Below are 27058 nucleotides of genomic sequence, written 5' to 3'. Positions count from 1 at the left end.
ATTTTCGCTCCGGGTTTGACTTGGGAACCGAAGCGAAAAAGGCTCCACATCAGATGGGTAGAAAGGGAAATGATCCCCCTTTTTATGGTGACATGCCTAGATGGGGGAAGGGAACACGGGGTGCGGTCAGGTGCGGAGGTTATGAATCATTAAAACGATGTAGTACTTGCTCCCTTCACTTCGGTGTATTATTGAAATCATAAATTTGAGCACACCGAACCGGATGATATTCCATTGCTTCGGAGCGGTAGAGGACGAACCGGAAGCTCCGATTGCTAAGAGGGTGGTAGACGGGAGTAGACCGTCTGGGACACTGATATTGTCGTTCTGTGACTTCCTTTGTCCTGTGACTGCCGATTTGACGTTTGTCGCTTGCTGAAAAAACAGGTTTAAAGCAAGGGATGCTTTAATGTCGTAACTCCGCATCCGCACTTTTTCAAAATGGCGTCAAGAATTATGTTCAGTGGTGTGAGATTCAGTAACGACTAAACCACAAAGGATGGCTCGGTCATGGTGTTTGAAGTTGGGAAACTTTGTCTGCACCCATTTGTTGTTAAAAAGTTGGACATAAAATGTTACGCCCTCTATGCATATAGAGCAGCAGCTTGAAGTTTGAAATACAATGTACGGTGTACTCAGTCATCAGAGAGAAAGAGAACGCGCCCTTGAGAATCCATCTCACAGCATCTCATCGTAGTAGACAAAAAGAAATAACTATACACACATAGAAACCATTGTTGTCACCCGAGTAGCGGAAACAAGGGATGGTATAACACGGCAAAACTGAAGGAGACGTGATGCTGGCAATTTCGAGAGTAATACCCTGCAGTTAATTTCCGATTCATGACAACGTACAAATGGCTGCGCTGGTACCTCTTCTTGTCGGATTTGGGTGGGATTTTTGGAACGGGAACAAAACTGGCATCCGACGGTTTGGCATTTGTTTGATTTAATTTGTGTCACTTTCTAGCGAATTGTGTATGTTCTTACCGTAAACCAGGCCATCGTCGAGTCGTCGTACAGGACCACCCATTCTTCCGACCATCGACTCCACAGGATGTGCTCTGGAAGGAAAAGCAAGGGAAGCGTTTTAGAATCTTCAATTTATATTGTTCATTCCGGTAAAGAAAATCTTCTGACTTGTACACGCGTCTCTTTGATCTTGCTACATAAAACACAACCATGGCGTGTTATCTAATATGGAATTCTCAACCAAGTATTTACAAGAATTACGTAAGTCATTCAAGGTGTGGCAGTGAACAACGTTTTGACTCACTAAACACAGGTCTCCACAGTCTCAACAAAGCGTTGTCGCACTATCAACAAGTCGTATCAAATCAGAATTTCACCGTATTGCTCTCTGAGATCTCCCCTTCCCCTTCCAATAGTCTATCCTATAGGGGAAGGAGGTCCTAACGCGACCGGTGGTCCTGAACATACCCCCTCTCGTATCTGAGCAACGGTGCTTCCTACCGAATTTTCAAGAGTGCCAGGAGAAAGGTGACACAACGCTGACAAATTGATAATATGGAGTAGTTCCACGTCAAATCAGCCTGCCGCTGACCAGACCTTCTCCGATTTTTTTTAACTTCGTTCTTATGATGGAAGCTTCTCAAAAACACAATTTTCATTAACATATGACCAATTGAAATTACGACTGATTTTTGGAAAGGGCGTAATCGAAATCATTATTTTTTTTTCAAAAAATCGTAACTCAAAATCCAGATGTCTGATCAAAATATGATGTTCGACAAAGTTGTTGGAAAATCAATGAACTATTTAGGAAAAATAACATTGCTCCCGTGGCCGAGTGGTTAGCGTCTCACACTATCATGCCGTGGGTTCGGGTTCGATTCCCGTTCTGGCCGGGGGATTTTTCGTCAAAGAAAATTCTTCCGGCTTGCACTGTGGTCACGCGTATTCCAGAGCTTGCCACTCCAGAGTAAATTCAAGGCGTGTTATTCGGCATAGAAATTACAACCAGGTACTACTAACAAAAATGACGCAAATCATGCTACATTGAGACGGAAAAGTTCCACTGGGAACGTTAGTGCCATCCAAGAAGAAGAACATTTCAAATGCACTGTTAAAAAATCTTGCTCAAAAATTGAATTTAATATTAAAAACTTTTATATCTCAAAACACGATATTTTTTTGTATATTTTTAGTGGAAACCCCTTTCAATTTAACAAAGTTTGATGTACAGTGGTGCTGTGGTAAATTCACCAAAATGGAGATATGAATGTTTGAAAATATATGAAATTTCAATACTTTGTAAAATCGTAACAATTTAAGAAAAGTAATATAAAAAATGAAATTTACATACGATTCAACATAAAAACCTACATATAACGTTTTGTTTTGGGATCAACCGTTCTCGAGATATAACCTTTTTTTTTGTAATGTCATTAAAATTTCTATACGATGTCGGAACATTTATTTGTTGTTATTTTATGTATTGTTATTTCCATCGATAGTTCTTCCACCCACCATTTATATTTGTGAAGAAAAAAGCGATAAATACAAAATAATAACATTTTTCGACTTTTGTTTATTTCAAATATGATTATTTATATACAGGAAATATTTCAAAATCTTCTTTGTAATTATAATATATCTTAGCTGCCAGAAATAGGTATAAATGAATGATGTTTATGTGTACCAGGAATTGATCGTTTTCTTGGAAATTTTGTTTAAACTTCTATTCAGCTAATCTATAATGATCTTTAGAAACATAACAGAAGGATTTTTTATTTTTAAAATTCTGCTTACAATCATTGGCCAAATCATAAAGGTCTCTTGAATTTTCCACCGGATGCTCATGCTGCCTTACGAAACTAGCTCTTCTTGCCATTCGTTTAACAGTTCCTCCTATTGCATCACATAGACCTTTGCCATGTGAAGTTGCCATTCAACATCTGAACCATAGCTTCTCGTAAATTCACATAGACTAGCAAAGTTTTTTCTATTCTTGTACTGAGAAGCAGCACCATCTGACATAAAGATACACTTTTTTATAGATGCCCCAATAATTTCGATATGAACAGCTGTACTGCAATGGCATCATGTTTTAAAACCTCCGAAATGACATTAAAGCTCAAGTTCGGTAGTGTACCATTATCATTGCAGCAATGATAGCTCTGAACCTCATCTTGTAAAACGAAAGTATAATTTTCTGCCAAACATTGTTTTCTTGTTTTTGAAAATCTTGCTTATTCATTTTTAATGAAGTCGTGATGTATCAATTCATCAATTTTCTTCACAAAACATGAGCAAAATTCAATTTTACATCTATCAGTTGACACCAGTGCATGGAAATATCTCTTCCGCATCAATCTTTCCAGCTGAATATCAGACCATATTCGATCATTACACCATTGCATTTGGGATACCGAAAATGAACCAACGCCAAGCCTCACAATCACAGCAGGCCACTCATAGTTGATTCATTCACTTTTTCGTTCTGCTCTGCGTTCACGGAATGCGAGCAAGAGGAAGTATCCCTAGTTTTGTCATTCATTGATATTAACCCATTTTAGGCCAAGCGTTCGAAAAATCGAACGGCAACTTTGATAATTTTTCATGTCTTTGGAAAGGAACCATATGGTAATGTTTTGGCACCAAAGATAGCTTAATTTATTAGCTACCACTTATATCGATTTCATTCAATTTTGAGTAACTTGGCATATAGGGTTATGATTTAAAGCGAGTATATTTGAAAGATGTTTTCAATTTCAAATAAAAAACCCAATAAAATACAAAAATATGTGAACTTTTATACAGTATTGCTTTGATAAAAGGACATACATTGTGATATAGAGCGAAAATCATCAAATGATTGAGCCACCTACAGAAAAATAACAGCCGGGGAAATTGAGTGTTCGAAAAATCGAACGTTGGCCATAACGAGCATTTTTTTTCTGCTGAATCAACACCAACACATCTAACCTCCGCTGCGAATTTTGATTTGTTTACTTTAGAAGACGGAAGTTTTCCATTTATTCTTGCATTAATTTAGCAAATATTATTGAAAATCTGTGTGATTTTTTGTCCGGTGAAGGCGGCCCGTAGAATTTCTGTTGTGGAGAAGCTGGAGGAAATGATCTGTACGGAGCCGATCTGGCGTGGAGGTAACATCCATACTTCTCACGCTCAAGATCACGAGTTCAATTCTCACTCCCGACATTCTTCCAAAATGGAAGGTAAAAGTGACGAACCAGCCAGAAGCGTTGAAAGTCACTATAATACAGAAAAAAAAAAAAAAAATCTGTACGTTTAACGAGGATTCTAATGAGATTGTTTTGTGTGAATATTCTTCCGCCGGACCGAATAATAACCTCATAACCCTATATGCCATTGTTTTTTCGCAGTACTCTGGTACTTCGCAGGTTTTGGAAAATGTTCGATTTTTTCGGGAAATGGATAATTGGGGAGACTAATTTTTAACCATTGACATTTCTCCACAGTCAACAATAAAAATAACAGCATATGGTTTCGTTTGAAAGAAAAAGCATGCCAGTAGTAAGTTAAAATTACATGAAATAAGAAATGCCACATCTCACCTTAGGTAGATTAATTTGGATTTATACTTAGAGACCTCCATTCTCCTGTTCTTGTTCTTCCGGGAATCCAAAATTGATGCATTCATGAATACCGTATATTTGCTAATTGAAATGACTTTTAGTTCGCAGTATGTGTGTACTTGCAAAAAAAATTGCGGGTTTCGGCCAATGTTCGATTTTTCGAACAGTCATTTCCCGGAAAATGAAAGATGGGAAAAAATAATTCTTGAACATTGGAGTTCCTTTAGCGTTAATAATCGAAAATACAACAATGGCTTTCGTCAAAAAAATAATTTTTACAGCTTGGTCGTTAATGGGTTAATATACCGGTTCATTCAATATCAACATCGTTCTCCGAAACTGACGAAACGGTAAAATTCGCCGAGGAAGATAAGGAAGTAGGGGAAAAGGCCTACACTGAGCTACACTTGTTTTCTCTCAATCAATAATGTTTAATCATTATATCAAGCTTCAAACTACCGAATATATCATAAAATAAAAGAGATAATTTTTGGACGTTAACATTTGATGACACGATCGGAACTCTCACATTTTTTGACAATCAAAGTGCTTGTTGTGTTCATGCTACCGTTTGCTTCCACCTATCGAATTTTACTAGAGTTTTTTAACGTTAGGTACATACGGTTCAACAATAGATGGAGATGACATTATATAGAATCCAAGTTGAGCCGTACTTTTTGAGATAAAAAGGGTGGTCCAAATCACCCCATATGTCCAACTCACCCCGTGTTACCCTACAGAAAATTCATAATAGTGATAACAAGGATAGCGTTGTGGAGTGTGATGGAATCGACATTGTAAGCTGAGGAAGAGGCGTTTTCAAATTGTTCAAGCAAGTAAGGTTCTCGTCTCAGTTAAAATGGTTTTATTTTACATAGTGAATATGCAGTTCCAATTGCATGTGTCAGAAATGCTTCAAAATACTCCAATTCCGATGTGAAAAAGTACCATTTTGACTAAAATTTCGAACACTTAATTTTTCCTCAAATTCCGAACACTTCATTTCAAAAGCTAAATTTACTAAACATCAATGTTGTTTTGATACCTATAAATATTGTTATACTGAAGGGTATATGCTAAAGAATATCGGGGTTTTCATTATCCATTTATTAATATCATTGATGTTCAATAAATTTAGTTTTCAAAATGAAGTGTTCGGAATATGAGTCAAATAGGTATAGCTATATTTTGTTCTATGGTGAAAATTAAACAGCAAATACGGTTAAAAAAGATCAAAGATCGCGTAACAAAAACAAAAAAATTAATAAATAGAAGGATAGTGTCTAAGACACGACCGCATTGGGAATAATTAGAGCTTTTTCCGACATACATTATTATAATTCACACAAATACTAGATCCTTGTGCAGAATTTATTGGAGTTTTTAAAACTGCCTTTCGATTTGCTGTGCGATAGTTGTTTATTGACATATTCATTATCAAAAACTAAGGGGTAATTTTTAATTCCAACCGAAATATCTCTGTATGGGAAGGTCCTACAAGAACGTTCTAGGAATCAAATGAAAGCTGGTTGATAAGGTTAATTGGATTGGCTGTTGATATGGTTAGTAAAAAAATGTGTTACAAAATCTTTGAAAAAACAGAGAATAATCGATTTTTCATTTTGTTGTCCACTAAACCTACACACACCAAGATAAAAATATGTACGTAAAATATTATAATACCTGAAAGATGTAGCTTCAAAATGATGCGCAGTCGTAATTTAAATTGGTAATATGATAATGAAAATTGTGTTTTTGGGAAGTTTCCATCATAAGTACCAAATTTGAAAAAAAAAATCGAAGAAGGTCGGGTCAACATTTGCTGTTTTTTGTGTTCTTCGGCTGATTTGCCGTGGAATTGCTCTATGGTGAGGGCTCTCTTCATTCTAGCGTTTTAGCATTATTTTGCGTTTTTATTACTTCAAAAACAGAAAGTATATATCTATGACCTGTATGGAAAATGAGTTCAATGTTCTATTAGATTTCGAAACATTACAAAACAAAGCAATTTGAATTGCTTATGGAGCAATTCCAAATTGTCCTAAAAATGCAGATTTTAAAAACATGTATGTTAGATTCGAATGAAAGTTTGTATTCCGTTTGGGTTGGAGGAAATATGAGTTTTTCACAGCAATCGGGAATTTCTTGATTCAAGTGTAACTTTTGAAAAGGGCCAATCGATTTTAGTAAGAGAAATCTTTGATAGATATATCTCAGAAACTATGAGTCGTACCGAAATAGTGCCTTTAAAAGAGCTATAGAGTACTAGCTGACCCGGCAAACGTTGTTGTGCTATAAAAATTATTTCTAGTGGATATTTAGGCTGTCCAATAAAAAATTACTAATGTATTGTAAGTGTGTTTAAACGTTTAACGATCTATAAAATTAATCGATTGTGATGGATGAAGGATAAATTCCACGTGAATATCGAGCAAATACGTAAAGATTTGACTGAAGCAAAATTGAACAAAAAAAAAACATTTTTTTAAATTGCTGAAATTTGAATGAAAATCATTGCTCGATGTTGTTTAAATACTTAGCAGAGAGTCTTAACTTAACGTTTCTTCTATAAATCTCATTGTCCGCCAAAACGCCAAAACTTTATCCATAACATAAAATTATTATCCGAGGCAATTTTCGTTCAATATTTTTCACCACTTGCAGAGAAAGTGTTATCCTGTTACACAGAACACATATTAGAGACTATTTTCATTTTTTCCGTGGATTCTTTTTTTCATATATAATTTTCGTTCTAAAAGCGTGTTGATTTCACTCGAAAATGCACTATCATTTTCGTTTCGCAGAAATAGTTAAATGTCGAATTGCATGGCAAGGCTGCCACATTTGCACAACTAAATTGAACTTAAGTTGCGATCTGTTTGGGTAGTTCTGATTCGATCGAATTTCAGAATACAGGAGAATAGTTCATTAGTAGATGAATCTGGAATTTCCGAGGAAATTACTCTATCTTTTAGCTCAGAGCGTATTTTGTTGACTAACCAAACTAAAAATGTGCATATAATGTAATCCTCGCTTTTGTCATTCAACCGAATACATCCAGCAACATGTTGGACGGAATACGTGTAATTTTGTAATCGATCTCATTAAAGATTTTATTTGTTTTGTTTAAACACACGTGCTGTCTTATGAATAAAGGCTGTGTGTTGGTGTTGCTCATGATAGCATCTTGCAAGTGAATGTATTCTTCCTCAACCCGCTTCTGTTGACAGTGTCATAGGAATCGCAGTAGTTCGCTCTTGCGTTCCTTTGCGTATATGTTGATCATGGATTACTGACACGGATCAAAACATTTCAGAATGACATTGTCTTGATCGAGTCAATTCATCAAACGACATACATAAGAATCAATTGATCACACTTTCTTGTTTGTTTCGTCTTCTCCAACCACATGTTCGAAAATACTAATTCAAAATGAGGAATGACGTTCTTAATGATTGAAGTAACTCATCTCGCTCTTTTACTCATTGTTCTCATCCAAAAAGGGTTCCAGTTGAGTTTACATGCGCATGTGTGAGGTGAAGGTTCGATGAAGAGGACGATCTGGCATTAAACAGCATAAATAAATTAGTCCTGTTTGAAATACGAACAACGGATCAATTATTTGGTATTTTTTACATAAAAATACAAATATCGCAATTAAAAATAGGAGATAGGGGTAAAAATCGGTTATATATGGTTATTTGTTTCTTTTTCAAGCCAAGTTTATGCAAAAAATACAAAAACAAAATTATTCAGATTGATTTTTTGGGGAAACAACCTAATCGGTATTAAATATACAGTAATAGGTATCCTATATAGTTTACGACCTATTCTCATGCCTACCAAGTTTTTTGATTTTAATTTCATTAAAATCTGTCGAGCAATTCCGGAGGAGTTCGACGACGAACACTTTGTGGAACATCGAATTTCTATGTTTTTTCAAAATATCGAATTTTTGTATGTTAACAATCATTTTTAGCCACATACTATGAATTCTGATGTGATTTAGAACAAAAAAGCTCATTATCAATCTCCTTCTATATGCATTCATTCTAGAGATATTTGAAAAAAATATTTCTAATTAATTGTCTTTTTTAACTTCATTTGTTTTTAAATTTATATATGTATTTTTTGATTCTTTCATATAAAATAGAAGAAGTCATGTAAAAATTTTAAAAAATGAGTCCAAGATGGTAAAACTATTTTTGACGAACTTTGTAGAACATCATTTTTTTATGAATTTTAAAAACTTTGAATTTTTGTATTGACAATAATGTTTAGCCACAAATTATGAATCCTGATGTGATTTTAAACAAAAATGTTTTGTCATTTGTCGACTTCATTTGGAATTGTTCAGTACTAAGCTGAGATTTCTATACCGAATAAAACGCCTTAAATGTATTCTTGAATGGCAAACTCTGGAATACGCGTGACCACAGTGCAATTTCTTTGACGAAAAATCCTCCGGCCAGAACGGGAATAGAAAAGAACCCCCGGCATGATAAGGTATGACGCTAACAACTTGGCCACGGGAGCATATCTCGAGTGCAAAGGGTTAATATTGACTAAGAGTCAATATTAAGAGACATAACTCTCGCACCTTTTGGATCCAACCATGTCAAGCAGTTCAGTTTTTACAACGTACAAACTAACGACATTTCAAGAAACGAACCAATAGTCAGCTTTATGCTTCCGCCCGGCGGGACTTGATTGAATGGACTCACAAATATCCAATACATAATGTCTTCGTGAACCTCGATGAAGTTCACCCAATAGTCAGTCGAAAAAACATGAAGCAAACAAAAAAAATACCGAACAACAAAATCGAAAAATGAACCTAACCACATGAAAAGCAACTTCGTTTAATCAAACATCCGGTAAGCAAACACGAAAGGAAGCGCTCAATGCTGTGATGGTTGTGTCGCATTGGCAGGAAAACATGTTTTATTTCCATTCAGCAAAAGGACAAACTTAGGCTTTTGTTTGCTAGTGGGAACAAGTAAATACACATGGGAATTGACTTCGCCGTGGTTTGGAGTTACCGGGTTTCAAAGACTTTTTTCCCCGGATGAAATGTAAACTCAGTTCATCAAATACAGCCTCGGTCGAGAATGGGAAGGCTTCTGAGCTGAAAACTTTTGGTATGTAAAGAAACGGAACAAGAAAATGGCATAATGGTCATAACCTCTCCAAAGATGATTGATATCACTGTTCAATCGGAAGCTCAATCACATTCGCTCTCGTAAAAAAAAGGAGGAAGAATTTCTTGGCGTCACACGCCAACAGAAGCCGAGATGTGACATGTAACAGCTTCTAAATTCTCTCCTGGTCCTTCAAAGGACATGTAAAATGATTGATTGATGATGGTGTGGTGTCCAGTGCAACCGGCTGTCCGAGAGAGGCCCTCATTTCATTGCGGAATGGGGAGCAATACTGTGTCAACAGCAGCAGCAGTAAATCGAGGGTTGGAATTTCAATAGAAGATTTATGGGTTTCGGGTTCAGAATGGTCTCGGTCTCGGCTCGGAATAATTTGCCACCAATGTTTGTTTGTTCTCTAATTGGTTTGTTTGAATTGTTGCTCTATTCGCCATCAACGGAAAGTTGATTGCGCTCATTAGAAGGGAAGGAAATAATCAATACTTCTGTCGATTGTGTGAAATTATGTGTGTTCAATGTTGGTGAAGGTTTCATGCCGTGTTTGGTCATGAGATATGCCGCGTGATACCACGCCGGGGAACGATCTCACATTATTTTTCAGTTCTCTGAGCAACGTTGTGTCGTGAAACTAGCGCACAACAAAAATCGTCATGGTGTCAAAGGAATTCTACTCATTAGGCAGCGCACAATTTTATCGTCTTTTTGTTTGCCATCTTATTTCTTCCAAATTTTAATTTGATTGCGGTGATTTTCGGTCACTTTACCCTTTACCTTCAGTGTTCTCTTCATAATGGTCCAGTATTTTTCAATTGGCCTGAACTGAAGACAATTGAGTGGGTTGAGTATTTTTGGAACAAACTTGTTCTGCCATATAAAATATTTTTAGTGAATATGTGGGTTGTTAAATAAAAAATAACTAATGTATTGTAAGTGTGCTTGAAAGTTTTAACGATCTATGGAATTGATCCAATGTGATCGATAAAATAGAACGGATGAAACGATTTGAACGAAGGTCTGCTGATGTATATGCTGCCGAAAATGACGGTGTAAGGATTTAGTTTGTTTACAGTTTTTAGATAGTGAGATTGAAGATTTTAGATTTTAAAAAATAAAGGCGAAGTCTACAATAGTTTGAGCAATGCGCGATGAACTTCATTAGGGAAAGACGTGGTAAGACCGTCCCCCTAAAAAAAACAAATTTTAATTTAAACGTCTTTCAGGATTTCCCCTATTTGTTGTACTACATATCATTGAGTGTCTAATAATCTACTACTAAAAAGTGAGTAACTCATTGATTTTTGAAATGATAAAAAATTGCTTTTTCTTTCGCTGGCGGGGTAAGAAGGACCATGACGGGGTAAGACGGAGCGATGCTATTTTCAAACAGTTTAGTCTAGTAAAAATAACAGGAACAGTGTTGTCTAAGGTTCTAAATGTTTGGGGTTGTTCATAAACTACACAAAAACTTCCGAAAAGGCCAAACATATTCCATGAGCAGAGTTTTGCAAATATTCGTGAAAAAATTACCAAATTATCGGAATTTATAAGGACGATTATTCGACGACTTCCTTATGTACTTTCGGGGCATTTGTGTGTAAAGAGACGAGCAAAAAGATGGTATTTTATTGGATATGAATATCATTCAATATCACGATGTATGGCGCGTTTACCCCGTCGAATGTGGACCGTCTTCCCCCCAGAGAACGTTTCGCATTATTTTGCACTTTTCACGCATTTTATATTACATTTGACATACCTTCTAACGCAGAAAGAACCGGAGCAATCTACTGATCGATTGGGACACTGACAATTAACTGAATACACAGTTTTCGCTGGAAAAATATTTATTTTGGTTGCCTTGAAAATTAGATCGTTTGCAACCACAATGGACGAAAACTTTGTTTTGCTTACAATTTTGATATTTCGTGCGCTCAAATGTTGCCAAGTATTTCCAAGCCAAAAAACTGAGGATTTCTTATAAAACTAGAAGTGGCCCGTCTTATACCGCCGGGCGGTGTTACCCCGTCTTTCTCTACAAGAGATTACAAATTTGAAGTGGAATGAAGACGGGGTTAGCCCTACCGGAATACTCGTAAACACATTTGTTAAATAGATGGTTATAACGAGATTTTTCTGAGTTAAGGCAGATCTGATTGTGAGTTCCAGCGGACATGTGTATATCCGCAATGTTATGAAGGGCATAGCAGTTTTGACATAAGCCAACATCATTTCGAGGGGTGTGATGTGAAAACTGGAATGTAGCTGGAGATAACCCTATCGGAGTACTCGGAAATTCATGTGGTAAATGAATGGTTATAACAAGATTTTTTCTGAGTTGCGGCAGATCTGATTGCGAGTCCCAGTGGGAGTATTATTCCTAGAATATGAAGAGCCTGAAGTGTTAGCTTGAATTAGGTTTTGCGAAACTCAGCTGCCTGAACTCGGAAACGATCGCATTAGTAGACTGTTATGGAGAATCTAGTAAAGCGGGAATTCTTCTGTAAATTCACGACTGATACGGACATATGTATTGGGTTGAATTCCCGATCGGTGAAGGATTTTTGACATAGGACTATGTCTTTGAACGATTCATTAAGAGTTTTCAAACGTATATTATTCAAAATCGTTATTGCAACATATGTTGTGTTATATACCATTAGACAGGAAATTTATCCAGCATTTTTTTGCATGAAACACTAACAGAAAATACAGTAAAAAAGTTAAACAATTTGACGATTAAAATGGGAATGTTTATTCGATTGCACTAACCACTTTACTCCTCGACGCAACGAGCAATCTTTTTGCCTAAAATTCATCGTTAGCTCACAATGTTAATCGCTGCGTATCACAAGTTATTCTGAATTTTTCGCACACACAGGCATTTATAAGTTGACAGAATCAATGGAGGGATGGTCTTGGAGGAGGGTTTTACTCTACTATCCCCAAATTAAATCAATTCGGGCTTAATTCACGTCTTTATCCTTAAGATCTTGCTACTAACAATTTATGTAATTGCGGTCCAGGATGTCATATTATCGAGCATGTCGTTTGGTTATGTAAAAAATGCAATTAATGGCTGCTGATTGAGAAATTCAAAAGGGTATACTCACGCATATCAGATTAAGATAGCTTGAGTAGTCGCGATCTTAATATAATGTTCCCCATATATGTCTACCTTAGAAGTTCGCTTCACATCCTCGAATGCACTTGCCCATTATCCTTTCCCTTTCCTCTACAAAAGCTACACGAACTTCCCAAGAGAGCACTCATGGTTATAGGATACACAATATACATCACCTGATTAAAGGGTGTTCGGATCAAAAAGTGGTCAACTTAAATGCGCCGTATTTTTTCTAATCATTCATATAAAAAACCTGATCACCCCTCATTTTGTAGGTGTGTGTGTAGAATGATGCCTCTATTTGGATTTTGACATTAGATCTTTAGTTATCAAAATGGCGTCCAAGCAAGAGGAGCGACGAATCAAAATTTTGTACATGCATCGTGAAAATCCAAACTACACGCACGCAGAAATAGCAAAATCGTTGAATGTGGCCAAATCAACCGTCACCAAAGTTATAAAAGTGTTCGGGAACGTTTGTCGACAACTAGAAAGCCTGGCGCAACCCCAACCTCTCCGTTCGAGATGCCGCAAATAAGTTGGGAATATCGTCTACAACCGTGCATGAAGCTAAAAACGATCCGGACTATCGACTTATAAGAAGGTAGTGACTCCAAATCGCAACGATAAGCAAAACCTTACGGCAAAAACAAGATCTCGGAAGCTGTATACGACATTGTTGACAAAGTTTGATTGCGTGGTAATAGACGACGAAACCTACGTCAAGGCAGACTTCAGACGGCTACCTGGACAAGATTATTATACAGCAACCGGAAGGAGAAAGGTGGCAGACATTTTCAAGCAAATTAAACTATCAAACTTTGCAAAGAAATATCTCGTTTGGCAAGCTATCTGTACCTGTGGCTTGAAAAGCGACATTTTCGTTGCAACCGGGATCGTCAACCAGGAAATTTACGTGGAAGAGTGTCTTCAAAAGCGTTTGCTACCTTTCCTAAAGAAACATGACTTGTTTGTGCTGTTTTGGCCGGATTTGGCATCCTGCCATTATGGAAAAAAGGCCATGGAGTGGTATGCCGCTAACAAGATGAAGGTTGTGCCCAAGGATAAGAACCCTTCCAACACACCAGAACTTCGCCCAATCGAAAAATATTGGGCGATAGTTAAGCAGAACCTTAAGAAGACCCAAAAAACTGTTAGCAGCGAGAAGCAGTTCAAAGCAATCTGGCGTTCTGCGGCGAAGAAAGTGGATAAGGTGACTGTACAAAATCTGATGGCAGGCGTCAAACGAAAGGCTCGCCAATTTGGACTAGGTCGACCGGAATCTTAACTGAATATTTTTTCCGTCTTTTATACATATTGAACTTCAAAAAGAAAGATATTTTGATTTTTTTAATTAACAAATAATCGATTTACACCCAATTTAGTTTGACCACTTTTTGATCCGAACACCCTTTATAAAGTTTTTACAACCTACAATATTTTTTCCGTCTTTTATACATATTGAACTTCAAAAAGAAAGATACTTTGATTTTTTTAATTAACAAATAATCGATTTACACCCAATTTAGTTTGACCACTTTTTGATCCGAACACCCTTTATAAAGTTTTTACAACCTTAAGTTTTTAAAATTGCAATATATTTTACAATATATTACAAATAATGTTCCGGACAACGTGGCAACGAAGAAAAAAATATTCTATTTTCATCTATAATATATTTCTGAAGTCATAGATTTATTCGAATTAGGCTTATATTTATGTCTTAACTATTAACTATTTAGACTTGTGTTTAAAAATGATAAATGATGACTCCTTGTCTTCTTCTGCATAATTGAGTAAACAGAAGAAAATGGTCGTAATGGTTTTAATGGTATTTTTGTGTACATTTTTGAACAGAATGCGGTTTCGGATTCTACCATGTTATCTCATCAACCGTAAAGGATACAAGTTAATACAGGAACGATTTTTTTCAGGGCTTTGATTTGATGTATCGAAAGAGAAAAAAAATCCAGATTTTGAACAATGAAAAAACTCAATTCAAATGCAATTACTACACACAATCATAGTTCTATGTCATGATCCCGTTCGTGCCCTTAGACCCAGAGCCATCAATTTTTTCGATTGGAAATCTTCTTGTCATGTCATGGAATTAGAAAGCTCGCGTGCTACCCTAAAAAGTTCATGAAACTTAGGTTCTATGTCTGTGGCACAACCAGTCCGTTTTATTAATTTTTTTTTTCATTTATACTTCGGTATCTAAACTAGTTTAAAAATAACAAACTAATACAAAAAAAATTACAAACTAGAACCGACACCTTTTAATGAATGCTGCCTTATTAAATTTATTGGATACATCCTGGGGTAGTTCATTCCAGTGAACAACTCCTCTTACGAAAAATTATCTACCATACTGTGCTGTTTCGTATCGAGGTATAATGAATTTACGTAATCGGGCACTTTGAAGTGGACACAACTTGTTATATAAATATTCAGGTTTGTGAGTAGTAATGAGCTGATGAATTTATATGGCTGCCCTAGGTTTTGGAAAATTGTAAAACCAGTATCTCAACAAGTTCTTCTGCAGATGAGTGACACGAGAAAAACTGTTAAGTTTGTACATAAAACGCACACAAGAGTTCAAAGCAACTCTGATTTTATAAATTGCAGCTGCTGATACAATAAATACATTTTATTGATTGATGGTACAAATGTAAATTCTTATAACTAATTATCCTAAAGACAACTCGTCCGGCTCAAACCTTTGTACGGAAATGAGGTAGGACCATCATTATTGAAATAAAAAAAAACATATTTGCGGTAACAATATCGAACAGTCATCCATATATCACAATGTTACTGTTACTATGTTACTCAATATTGTTTGAGTACCTTATAGACATAGTCCCAACTTAACATTTTTTCTAGTTGAGTTAGGATTCGCTAGAGCCAATTTTCATTAACAATTTTTGTTTTAAAAGCGTGTTCGATTCATTCGAAAATTCATTATCATTTACGCTTCACAGAAATTAATTTTTTTACAGGGCGTATTTTGTCGACTAACCAAACTAAAAATGTGCGTATGAGGTAATCCTTGCTTTTGTTATTCCATCAACGTGTTGGATCAAATACGAATACGAATTTTTAGTTTGAACACACGTGCTGTAATGTCATGACAATGTATGCGTTTTGGCCTATCAATAGCAAAAGCTGTATTGGTGTTTCGTATGATAGTGTCTCGCAAATGAATGTATCGCTCCTCACGCCGCTTCTGTTGATTGTATCGTATATGTATAAGTATGCGTATATGTCGACCATGAAATGTTGTCACGACATCGTAGAATGACGTTGTTCTGACCGCGTCGTATCATTATACGATACACACAACAATGCGTCGAGCGCACTCTCTTGTTTGTTTCATCCTCGCTAACCACATGTTCATAAATATTGATCCAGAATGAATAATGATGTTCAAAATGAATAAAGTATCTGTGGCGGGATCTCGTTGTTTACTGTTCATGCGATATCCTTGTTGTTTCTTCAGAGCGTCCGTGGGATTTTTCGTTGAAGAAATTTCTTCTGACTTGCGCCGTGATCACACATATTGTAGAATACATTCAAGGCGTATTATTTGGTCTAGAAATCTCAACTAAGCATCTGAGCATATCTAATAAGTATCGTATGACAGTTCGGCTGAAAAGTTTATAAGGTAACACAGTTAAATGTTTTTTTTTTGCAAAATTCGATTTTTTTATTCAACATAATTGCCTCCGAGGGCGATACAACGATTATAGCGATCTTGCAACTTTTCGATACTACTTTTATAGTACTCTTTCGGGTTTTCCAAAATAGGCCTCAGTTTCTGTAATCACTTCATCATCGGTTTTAAATTTGTTGTCAGCCATTCAGAAAATAGTCTCTGGGGCCCAGATCTGGAGAATACGGTGGATGCGGAAGCAATTCGAAGCCCAATTCATGCAACTTTGCCATCGTTTTCATTGATTTGTAATTTTTCTATTTTTTCACAATAACAAAAGTTGCTTCGCTCTCAATGCTGTAACTCACGAACCGATCGACCGATTGCTGTCAAATTTTGACACGTATCCATTGAAAGATGGTGCTTTGTGATAGTCAAGTAGATCTTTCAAGAGGTGTCATCTAGACGTCAACTTTATGCCAACCTTTTCAGCCGAACTGTTATAGTTTAAGACCTATTCTCATGCGTACAATTTTTTTTTGTGTATGATTACATTAAAATCGACCGGTCTCTTTGGGAGGAGGTCGATTTTAACGAACATCGTGACACGAACATCGTGACACGAGATTTTTATATACACTTATCTTTCGGTAACTGTACCAGAAAGGAAGTCCAGTTATCGACATTCGCTTTTCAACTGGACCGGCATGTGAAAAGTCAAATTGAGGGGAACTTCAATGATTTTTTTTAATTGGCGTTGATCTTTAAATAAGATAAACTAACGGTGTCCACTAGAAGTTTTCCATTGAGCGCGACAACATATGTGATATACAATTTGGGGAAAATATTTTTCTGTAATTTAATCAATATTTTTGTCACGCAAAAATAATTTCAATTTTTACAACATCTCAAATTACATTCGAAAGCCCCCCACAGCATATTTTCAAATTGAATATGGCGTCAATTGTTTACAAAATTCTGCTTTTTAACTGAACCAAAGCCTAGTTAAAGAGCAGTCCAATTAAACTAAGTTCAGTAATCGAATGATTACTGTGTATATACTGTGCAAAATTCTCCTTCACTTTTGCATGATGATTGTTTCCAAAACACGCTCGATCTACGGAATGGCATGATGCCAACACACACAAGCTAAAACATCATAAACCGTTCGCTAGGAGCGCTATAATAACACTGTAATAAAAATCAAATCGAATCAAACAAATACAATATCATCGGAGCCTAGGTTGCCCAACCTTTATTGAACAATTCGGACGACGCGACTATACATGAAATTTAAAAATAAAAAAAACCCAAAGGAGTTGATTTCATTCCAGAATTATTTTTTTTCGAGTGACAGCTCTCAAACAAACAGAGAAACAACGCAGTGCCTACTTTGTGAAGCACAGCAAATTCTGCGAACCGCTTCACAGTCAAGTTGACACGACGTACGATTGGCGGGGCGCGTTCAAGTATCCTGCAAGTATATTTCACTCGTTGTGGGGAAACAAAACCCAAACACTCGACGCGCCATCTCTGTTTGATGGATAAATAATGCTCTGCTGAGACAGACAAACTTAGGTTTGGATGATCGCGAAAAACGACGGCCCTTTCCGGCATGCGAGTTTCTGCTCGCCGTGGTGGGAGTGATGGTGGAGCTGAGCAAAGATTAATTTGTTTATGGAAAGGTTTAAGCATCAGAAGACCCCACGACTGCGAGTGGATTCTCGACGACGAAACTCCAACTCTGGACTTTGTTGGAGTAATTTTGTTTACTTTTTTCTCTCATATGTGATGACAAGGATTAAGAGGCTAAACGGAAGGAAGGGTAGTAATTTGGCATTTTCTCGTTCACTGTTGAAACTGTCGGCACCGGATTACGGAATCATTACATAACCTTGCATGAATATGGTCGCTTCTGGCCTGTCTCTACTGCTTTTTTCTCCTCTACTCCACATAACGAAGGGTACTGCGAATGACAATTTATGTCACAACCAAAAGTGCAGACACTAGCCTTCATTCTCACAACTTTATTATTCGCTGGTTTCCGTTTCCTGGATCTGGGTCGGAAAGCAGAAGCGCGAGGAAACGCGACATGCTTAATTCTATTCGACGCTTTACTGGCAGTGACATGCCTAGAAGCAAACAAATGACTTCCAGGACTCTCTCACAAAATAACCAGCGAAAGCAGCAAAGCGCACATTGTACATAAACTCAATTTTGCACCGTTTGCGAGTCATTTTACCTTCAAGAATCCACACCAGTCTGCGAGCTCATCTCTCAAAATTTATATCCTCAAGCCTCAAGCCGATTGCATGGGGGCATAATTTAGCACGATTTCAGGGGTGCAGAATGAACCGAATTCATATGAAGAAATTGGATAAATACGATTTAATCCTTTTCTGACGGGGTGATGGGAGCGAAAATCAACTATTCCGCCCCGGGTGCGAAAGCTTTACTCGACTGGATAAGTGTGTGCATATTTAGCTGCTTCAAGCCCAACCTGGATTGACATATACTAAAGGTGTGCCGAATCACGGCATTTTTATTGATTCAAACCTGTTTTTCCAGTTACATTTTCTCACAGAATTGAACTCGAAGAATAAACTAACTATAAATTCATAACTTTTACCGTGTTTTAATTCCGAAAGTGCGTGAATTTTGTTCATCAAAAATGTCGAACAAACAGATGCTCCGTCTGGATATTGATCAACAAGTTTATTCAAGTTTATTAATCGCTGCTGATGATTTCTAGTATGACATGAAGTACCAAGGATATAGAGCAATATGTATGAAACAATAACATTTCATTGATAAAACTTGTAAAAAGTTTTCCTAGAACTTTTCGCCTAATTTTTTATGCTATGATGGACGATTGTTTGGAGGTGCCAATTATGTAGCTGCGATAATGCGAAGGCGGTCCGACGAGTACTTAGTCTCATCGCCCGATGGTGTCAGTATCGCAGGAGAGATTACTTATCGTGTAATACATTCTCGTAAACGGATACTGTCAAAATTTCAACCGAATCGGACTCTTAGTTTTGTTTTGACCGTGTGTGGAAGCGGGCGTGTCCGCGGATTTTAGAAAAACGATAAAAATGGAATTTCCGCCGTCGCCACGGCCAAATTGGTCGAATCGCACTACGAACTGCTGCCCCATCCACCGTATTCTCCAGATTTGGTCTCGTGTGATTTTTTTTGTTTCTAAACTTGAAAAAGTCACTCGCCGGGCAGAAATTTGAGTCGAATGAGGAAGTCATCGCTGCCACGGAGGCCTGCTTTGCAGATCTCGAGATAACTTATTTTTCAGATGGATTAAAGAAGTTGAAGCATCGCTGGATCAAGTGTATCGAGTTGAAAGGAGACTATGTTGAGAAATAAATCGCAACTTTTACAATACTTTTTTTTGTAGGCTAAGCACTTATCGGACTGCTCTCGTATATACAAGGAGAGGAGATAGCGGAAGGGGAATATTTGCGCTAGGGTAAGAATAATGGATCTCCGTTGAGGCAAACATTCAGACTTTTTCTCTATTCGAAGCAGTTAACATCGCTTGTTTTCCGTCGTCATAAGGGCTTCGTTGGAACCTTTTCCAATCATTTTCCATTGCATCAATGCATCGAACTGACGCTATGGCGAAGCAGGCGTTAATGTTTTGCGCCAGATAATTATTTAAGGAATATCACGCTAAACCATAATAAAAGTCGTGCTGGAATGTTGTGAGTTATTTGGGTTCGCGTCTCATTCACAAAACTGCCTTCAACAAGGATGACATTTTCGCTAATCTTGATCATAATGGAGCAATGCAACTCTTTTCGAGGTTACTGAGATTAACACACAGAATTTACTTCGTTCAATTAGTCGCCAAGAAAGTAAATGTCATTTTAGAATATTGTATGTGATTGAATTTCACTTGCCAGTAGCAAAACTTTCTCCACTAAGAATAACAGCTGCTCTTATCTTGTGCATGAGAAAGTAATGCAATTTTTTTCGAGGTCAGTAATATTAACAGAATCGTTTCTTCTGAGAATAGCGCAAAATGATGAGAAGTTTTGATATTCTTAGTCGGTTCAGGCAACCAATGTAGGACGCTGTATGCATGCTATGTTGAACGCTTGTCTGGCGCTGGTTGGTTTTCGTTGTACGAACGATGTCTAGAGGTTCGATTCCACTGAGACAATACTAAATAACATGTAGCATGATATTTGATACTTGCAAGTTTTGCCATTGTTGTTGTTTCTATTCGGTGCCATAGAAAGATTGATGTAGTCATAAGATGTGGAATAATGGTACTGGTGCAACAACTATATAATCGCCTGTAGACGAGTGTACGTCAATTGCGAAAAAAAGTCACCGGAATATCGTTCAAGGTAATTTTTCAATACATTGACATGAAACAAAGTGCGACATGTGATCAGCTTGTGCATTGTTCTGCGAGGGCAAAAAATAAATCATCAATCAATTATCGTCCTCCTATAATTTTTTTTTGGTGATGTGGACAGAATGCCAGGAAAATATTCGAAAGGAAAAACACGAATGAATCATTGTAAGTGCGGGTTCGGCACAACCATCTCATAGCTAATATATAACTGTGGATCAATTTATACGTCTCGTTCTCTCTGTTTAAAACACCTTGAACCCAAGTGAGTTTTTGGAAGCAAAAAAAATCAACATAGCCTATCAAGATCCGCTGAATTATATTCATAAACAGCTCGAGCAGTTATCTAAAAAACATTCTTCAGTAAATATCCTTTGGCGTTAGATGAGTAGCACACAGTTACGCCCTCGGGGCCGAAAACAACCTCCTTCAAACAACCGCCAACACTTATCTCGCAAAAACAAAGAAACCCCAATCAACACCATCAACGATTACAATTAACGTCATCGATCCACTTTTCTGTTCGATGTTGCCATTTTATTTTTTTATACCAGTCGGTACCGCTAGGAACACCTTGACCACTGAATGCAATCATACAACCATTAGTTCTGCCTCTGACAGGGAGGAGGGTGGACCAAATCCATTTCGCATCCGGTGATGGAATTTGTCGTATAAAAAAAGCTATAACCAATCCTAATTGGCACAACATGGCGCACTATTTGTCGGAACAGAACCATTTTCGAACCAATGTTCAACGAAATTTTATTTTTCTATCACACGCTTCGCTATCGGGGATTCTCGCTTGATTGGGAACGTGTGAATGGATTCTAGATGTGGCACAAATCCAAGTGTTCGGATTTGCGAACGAGAATAAACGGAAAAAAAATCCTGTGCCCTATTTGGAGTGCTCCGGGTATGAGTACTCGACTGGGTATGAGAGGTTGATTTTTTCAATTAGTGCGAGACGCACCCAATTCTCTCGAATTGACAATGGGCTCCCAATCTGACGCATTGACGGTGAAGAGATAATCAATCATAAAATGGAGTTACACTCCCTTTCGGTAGTTTGATTAATGCAAGCGATGTCCTATGGCTTAAATAAAATTTAATTCTTTGTAGAGAATGGAATGTTTGTCGCCCACATGGAACCAACAAAAAAGTGACATTCTGCTCTCCATTCCTGAAATGGATCTTCGGAAGAAATTCTGTAGCGAAAATTTGCCACACGTGCCTCATCCATCCCTACCCGAGCGACCCAAAAGTAGCTGCTATCCGCGTCGAATACACACACAAACAATTCCATTTACCACTGATCGCCCCCAAGAGGGTTTTTGTTGTTGATCTGGGAAATATTCCGACGTGGGAAGAAGCGTTGAATGTTCGCTCTTTTGTTTTTCACATTAGGTTCTGTTTACACTTCCCAGAAAGTGATAGACGATTGCGAGGCGACGTTGGAATTTATCGTAGATTCGATGACAGCTCGCGCACACACACACTGAAACGAAAGTGTGACGAAATGCGATATGATTTATGCATTCGAATCAGAATATATTTTCCCTTCCCCGAGAATCAGCCAAAATTTATGATCGAGCGTGGAGTGTGCATTTATTTCAGAGCGTTGGATGTATGTCACGACGTGTTTACAAGCTGCCAGGAGCCAGGATCCTAAAATTTCGCTCTATATTTATCTCCTCTGCGATAGACTGTCATCAGGCCCCCGAGGGCCTGACTGAGTTGTGCTACCCGGTAAAAGCACCCATATATTGTGTGAGGAAAGCGTTACGTAGGATAGTTTGTTTCGTTACAGCAGTAGAAAATGAAGTCCTCCGGCAGCAAACAAGTATTTGGGTATTCTCTCATAGGAAAACAACCTTCTCTGGCACCGACACCTTCATGCTTCCGCCGCCACTGCACTAGCAGAGAACCGAAACGTCGAGTCGTCGAACGTTTGCCTCCATTTCTCAAACGACACTTTCTTCCATTATTTACCTCTGTACTGCAATTACAACTTTTTTCATTTTCTTGGCTTCCTAGCTTCCAGAGTTTTCAGGCGGATGCTGTCGGTGCAGCAGCCGAAGCCTTCCCCCAAGAAAAGGGTGGGAAACTCTCGTCTGTTGTCGAAAGGATATGGATGCCCTTCGGATGATGTTGGGAAATGGGGGAAGCGCGCGTCCGAGGGAAAATAGGTTTATAAATCCCCGAAGCGATAGGCGAAAAAGCTTGTATTCTGTGTTCCGAACAGGGGCTAGCAGGTGTTAAAGCATTTATGGGATGGAATGTGACCACCAAACAACGAAGCCCAAATTGATGGGAGTGTTGAAAGTTGGGTCAACTTGTGGCGTTTGAGGCTATAAATGGATCAATAGTGACTCTCGTCGCGAAGAGCCTTCTAAGTAGGACCTGGAATCAAGCTTAAAATGTTTTAGGGGAAATAAACAAGTAGAGTTTTGAGGCACGAATGCTGCAAATGCAATTTTCATCATGAACATTGCTCATACTCGAGGTTGCAAATTGTCGAGAGACAATGCAATGCTGAATCTGGGACACGTATCCCTCGTAGCACACTTCGTTTCACATATCCGCCCCTACGTCAAGTCAACGATACGCAACCCTGTAATATACACTTGCGGTGAAAACTTTTCTCTCGCTCCTGCACCGTTCTGAGGTTCATATTCAAATATTGATGTTGAAGTTTACCATTCCAGCAAACTCTCCCTTTCCGCTTTGATGTATGTGGAATATGTAACTACTAATTTTCCAACTCCTGGTTTTGGTCAAACATGGAGATAAAGTCATTCATGGTGTCACTTTATTGTTGTCGACAGTGCGCGAACTGTGGCTGTGTGGAGGTACCAACTGCACAGGCTCTCAAGAGAGATAATGTAGATGACACATTTGCACACTTTTTTCGCATTATTCGTTCTTGTATTCCACTTGGCACAGAGGGTCGGAGAAAAATGGTTCATTTGTGTCTTTGTGATCTTATAGAAATATGGGGAATGATGATTTTGGTAGTAAGCAAAATGTCGACCAAAAGCCATAACCAAAGAGTGCAGAATTTTTTAAGAATAAACTAGAAAAAACTGTTAAAAAAATATCTTAATAGTTTTGAACATCCTAATCCAGATATATTTCGTGTAGTACTTGCATGAAAGACATTGGATGACGCCGATACGGATTCAATTATTGATTAAATGAAACACTTCACGAATTCGACTGGATGCAATATATTTTTTTACAGAAATTAAGTGCGTATAATTTCGAAAGATAAATCGGTTGAACCCAGTGGAATTCTAGGAATCCAATTCTAGCGAATCCAATTAATCAAGAAACTCCGTTCAGTTACTTACTATTTATTCTGGATTAATCACGCATTCAACTGATTCGAACGAATGTAATTATCCAGAAACAACATTTATCTTCCTTCATCTGTTTGATAACGGAGACTTTAAATCTTTCGGTAAATTCAGGATTCACTGTAGTGAGTGCTGTGGTTAGGAGTTTATCAATTCCTATCCTTGCATAATGTCTCATTAAATTATCCATTGGCATTCTCTGAATAGAAAGAAGCTTTCTTTGAGAATTTTCTTAGCCTGTTGCCAATTGAATTCTGGGGAACCGAGAGCACAGCGGGTCAACGTCATACAAATGCTGGCCAAATAAATAAATAAATACCCAAAAATTAGTTTTAGATGCATGTTTTCAGGAAAGTTCACACCTATTCTTGGTATTTTGATGTGGGCAACTGAACATCTCCGCCACGTTCTGTTCATTTTGGTACTTGTTCAAATAGTTAATAATAGCAGTTGTTACATAAATTTCAATATAAATTGATGCGTGCACTAAATAATGATATCAATTGTGAAGAACTCTGATATCAATTGACGCTCATTTTTTTAAGAACAGATAAAGAGGTATATTTTATTTCAAAATTTCAGACGAAGCACCCATTGTCATGATAGATGCTTCCCTTCCCTTTTCATGTCAACGCACCAACACACCGTGTGTTGAGTGGTGTTGGTGTGATGTCAAATTCGCTCATTTTACTCTACATATTGGCGTTTCTTGGGGTGAAAATGCAAGAGAAACTGTCCATGATGTTTGAACATTCTCATACAACAGGTACGAAAAAATCATGTTTGTCTGCAAACACAAAAACGCGAGACAACTGTGAATATTGTTCATCTCGTACGCAGTGTTTAATGTGAAACACGGAAGACTGATTGTAACGATGGATACTCACTTTTGTATCGTAGTAAATAGCCGCCTTTGATCTGTTTGCCAATGGATGCTGAAAAGAAGCAGAAGAGAACAAAAACTCGCATCAGTTATGTTTATTATTGACAATGTTATTGTATTCATTATAATGATCTGTCCTATTTTATCATGCCGATTCTTTTTACCTACCACTTAATGATTGGGAAGCAAACCTTTTCTGTTTAGAGCATAATGCACATGTATTAAAAACGGCCCTAGGTTCCCGCTGTTTGTCAAAAGATGGCTCCAGCAGTGAATGCTGATTAATCTCTACGTATCCAAAACGTCGTGAACTAAGCTTAGTCATATGGTAAAAAACCGCTTTCGTTAGTGTTTTTGCTTAAGCTATGTTAGCTACTCTATGGCAATACTTTAACGTATGATAATTGTATGAAACGTAAAGTATCATCCCAAAAATGGCAATTATTTGGCTTCCTTTTCGTACATGGTACACTCTGACTGAAAAAACTGAAGCACTTTTTTAGGACTTGGTTCACTATGACTGAACAGTTTCGAAATATTTTTCATTCAAGTCACAGTTGTGAGTCAAAGTATGCCGTTCTGTTATGAAAATTAGAGCGAGAAGAGGTGTGAGATTGGAACTGCATTAGCATCTGGTTGTGTTCAGCATAATAGTATCTGTCATCTTCTACAGGCAAGAATAAGATTGCACAGCTTACATGTTAAAGCATATACTTCCAATTTACAATCAGTAGAATCGTCAAATTCGAATTCATGGCCATCGCTACCGTCTAAACCGCACTCTGAAATAGTACATTTGGCGTTCATTCACACCGAAGACCAGCATTTTTTACTGATCCGTTCAGACAGAGTGAACCAAGTTAATCAAAATGTTTACCTTCTACGCAAACGGGTTCAAATATATTTCAATAAAGTACCTATTAGCTTCAAGAAAAAGTTCTGTTGGTTCGAATTTGGTGCTTTAAGGGAGTAGTATAGTATGGATGTTCTGTGGGATGTCTACTTTGCTGTAGTTTTTGTCCCAGGTTTGTCCTATGTTCCGTTCCGAAGTTACAAGCCAATTATTAAACCTAAGTCATTGCGTAACGAGCGCGGATCCAAAATTTAAAACACGTTTTTCTCGAAATTAAGTTTTGAAAACTGGTGGGAGTTCTACCTCTGGAACGGTCCATCCGATTTTAACGATTAAATTTGCTGTCATCTTACGTAGGATTCTTGGTATTTAAAAACAAATTGATGTTCGAGGCAAAAATGCAATTATTTATTTACAAAAAAATGTCGCCAATTGGTCAAAAATCAATATTTTGAAAACATCCTACGTAAGATGACAGGAAATATATCCAAGATCACGTAAAAAAAACATTGATTGAAATCGGTCCACTAGAAAAACTTGTAGAACTCCCACCAGTTTACAAGGTTTCAGCTGCAAGGGTTCAACAAACCGGTTGCGGCTATTCAGGGGACAGTCCAATAGACACCAATATATTTTTTGTTTGTTAAGTAATATATACCTAATAAAACTGTGATATCAGATTAATCATAGTAATTTATTTACACACTTTTTATGATGTTCATAGTGTACTACCCCTTTAAAATTGTTTAAATTCAATATACAACTAATTGACACATGGTTCACTCTGTCTGCACATGTTATAGAACCATATAGCGATGTTTATAACAATTTCGTTCCGTTACTCCTGTTGTATGCATGATTTTCCAAATCTGATAAATGTGGGCTATAGTGCTAAAAATATTCGAGGAATAAATATATGTTAAGTTTTGTGAAAAAGGATTTTTTTTTTGTAGGAAAAGTGTAATCTTTATATATAAAAGAGGGATTTTCCCACTTACGTGCAAAATATCATCGTTTATATATCGTTGAGTTCATTTTCACTCAAATTAGAACAATAGAATACTTTGAAGATG

At 37.3% G+C, this 27058-nt stretch overlaps 1 protein-coding gene across 1 annotated transcript in view; it reads right to left on the bottom strand.

The window, feature by feature from the left end:
• The window catches only part of LOC129768189 (uncharacterized), a 147071-nt gene that overhangs the window by 48349 nt on the left and 71664 nt on the right, over positions 1-27058 (bottom strand). The window contains exons 3-4 of the mRNA XM_055769662.1: positions 25137-25184; positions 991-1064 (exon numbers count right to left, since the gene is read on the bottom strand). Coding sequence (XP_055625637.1) covers positions 991-1064; positions 25137-25184 — 122 coding nt within the window. The remainder of the gene's footprint in view (positions 1-990; positions 1065-25136; positions 25185-27058) is intronic.

Source organism: Toxorhynchites rutilus, chromosome 1, assembly GCF_029784135.1.
Source record: "Toxorhynchites rutilus septentrionalis strain SRP chromosome 1, ASM2978413v1, whole genome shotgun sequence".
NCBI classification, from domain to species: Eukaryota; Metazoa; Arthropoda; class Insecta; order Diptera; family Culicidae; genus Toxorhynchites; species Toxorhynchites rutilus.
The sequence above is the reverse complement of the archived record's forward strand: the minus strand, read 5'-3'. Positions and strand labels throughout refer to the sequence as shown.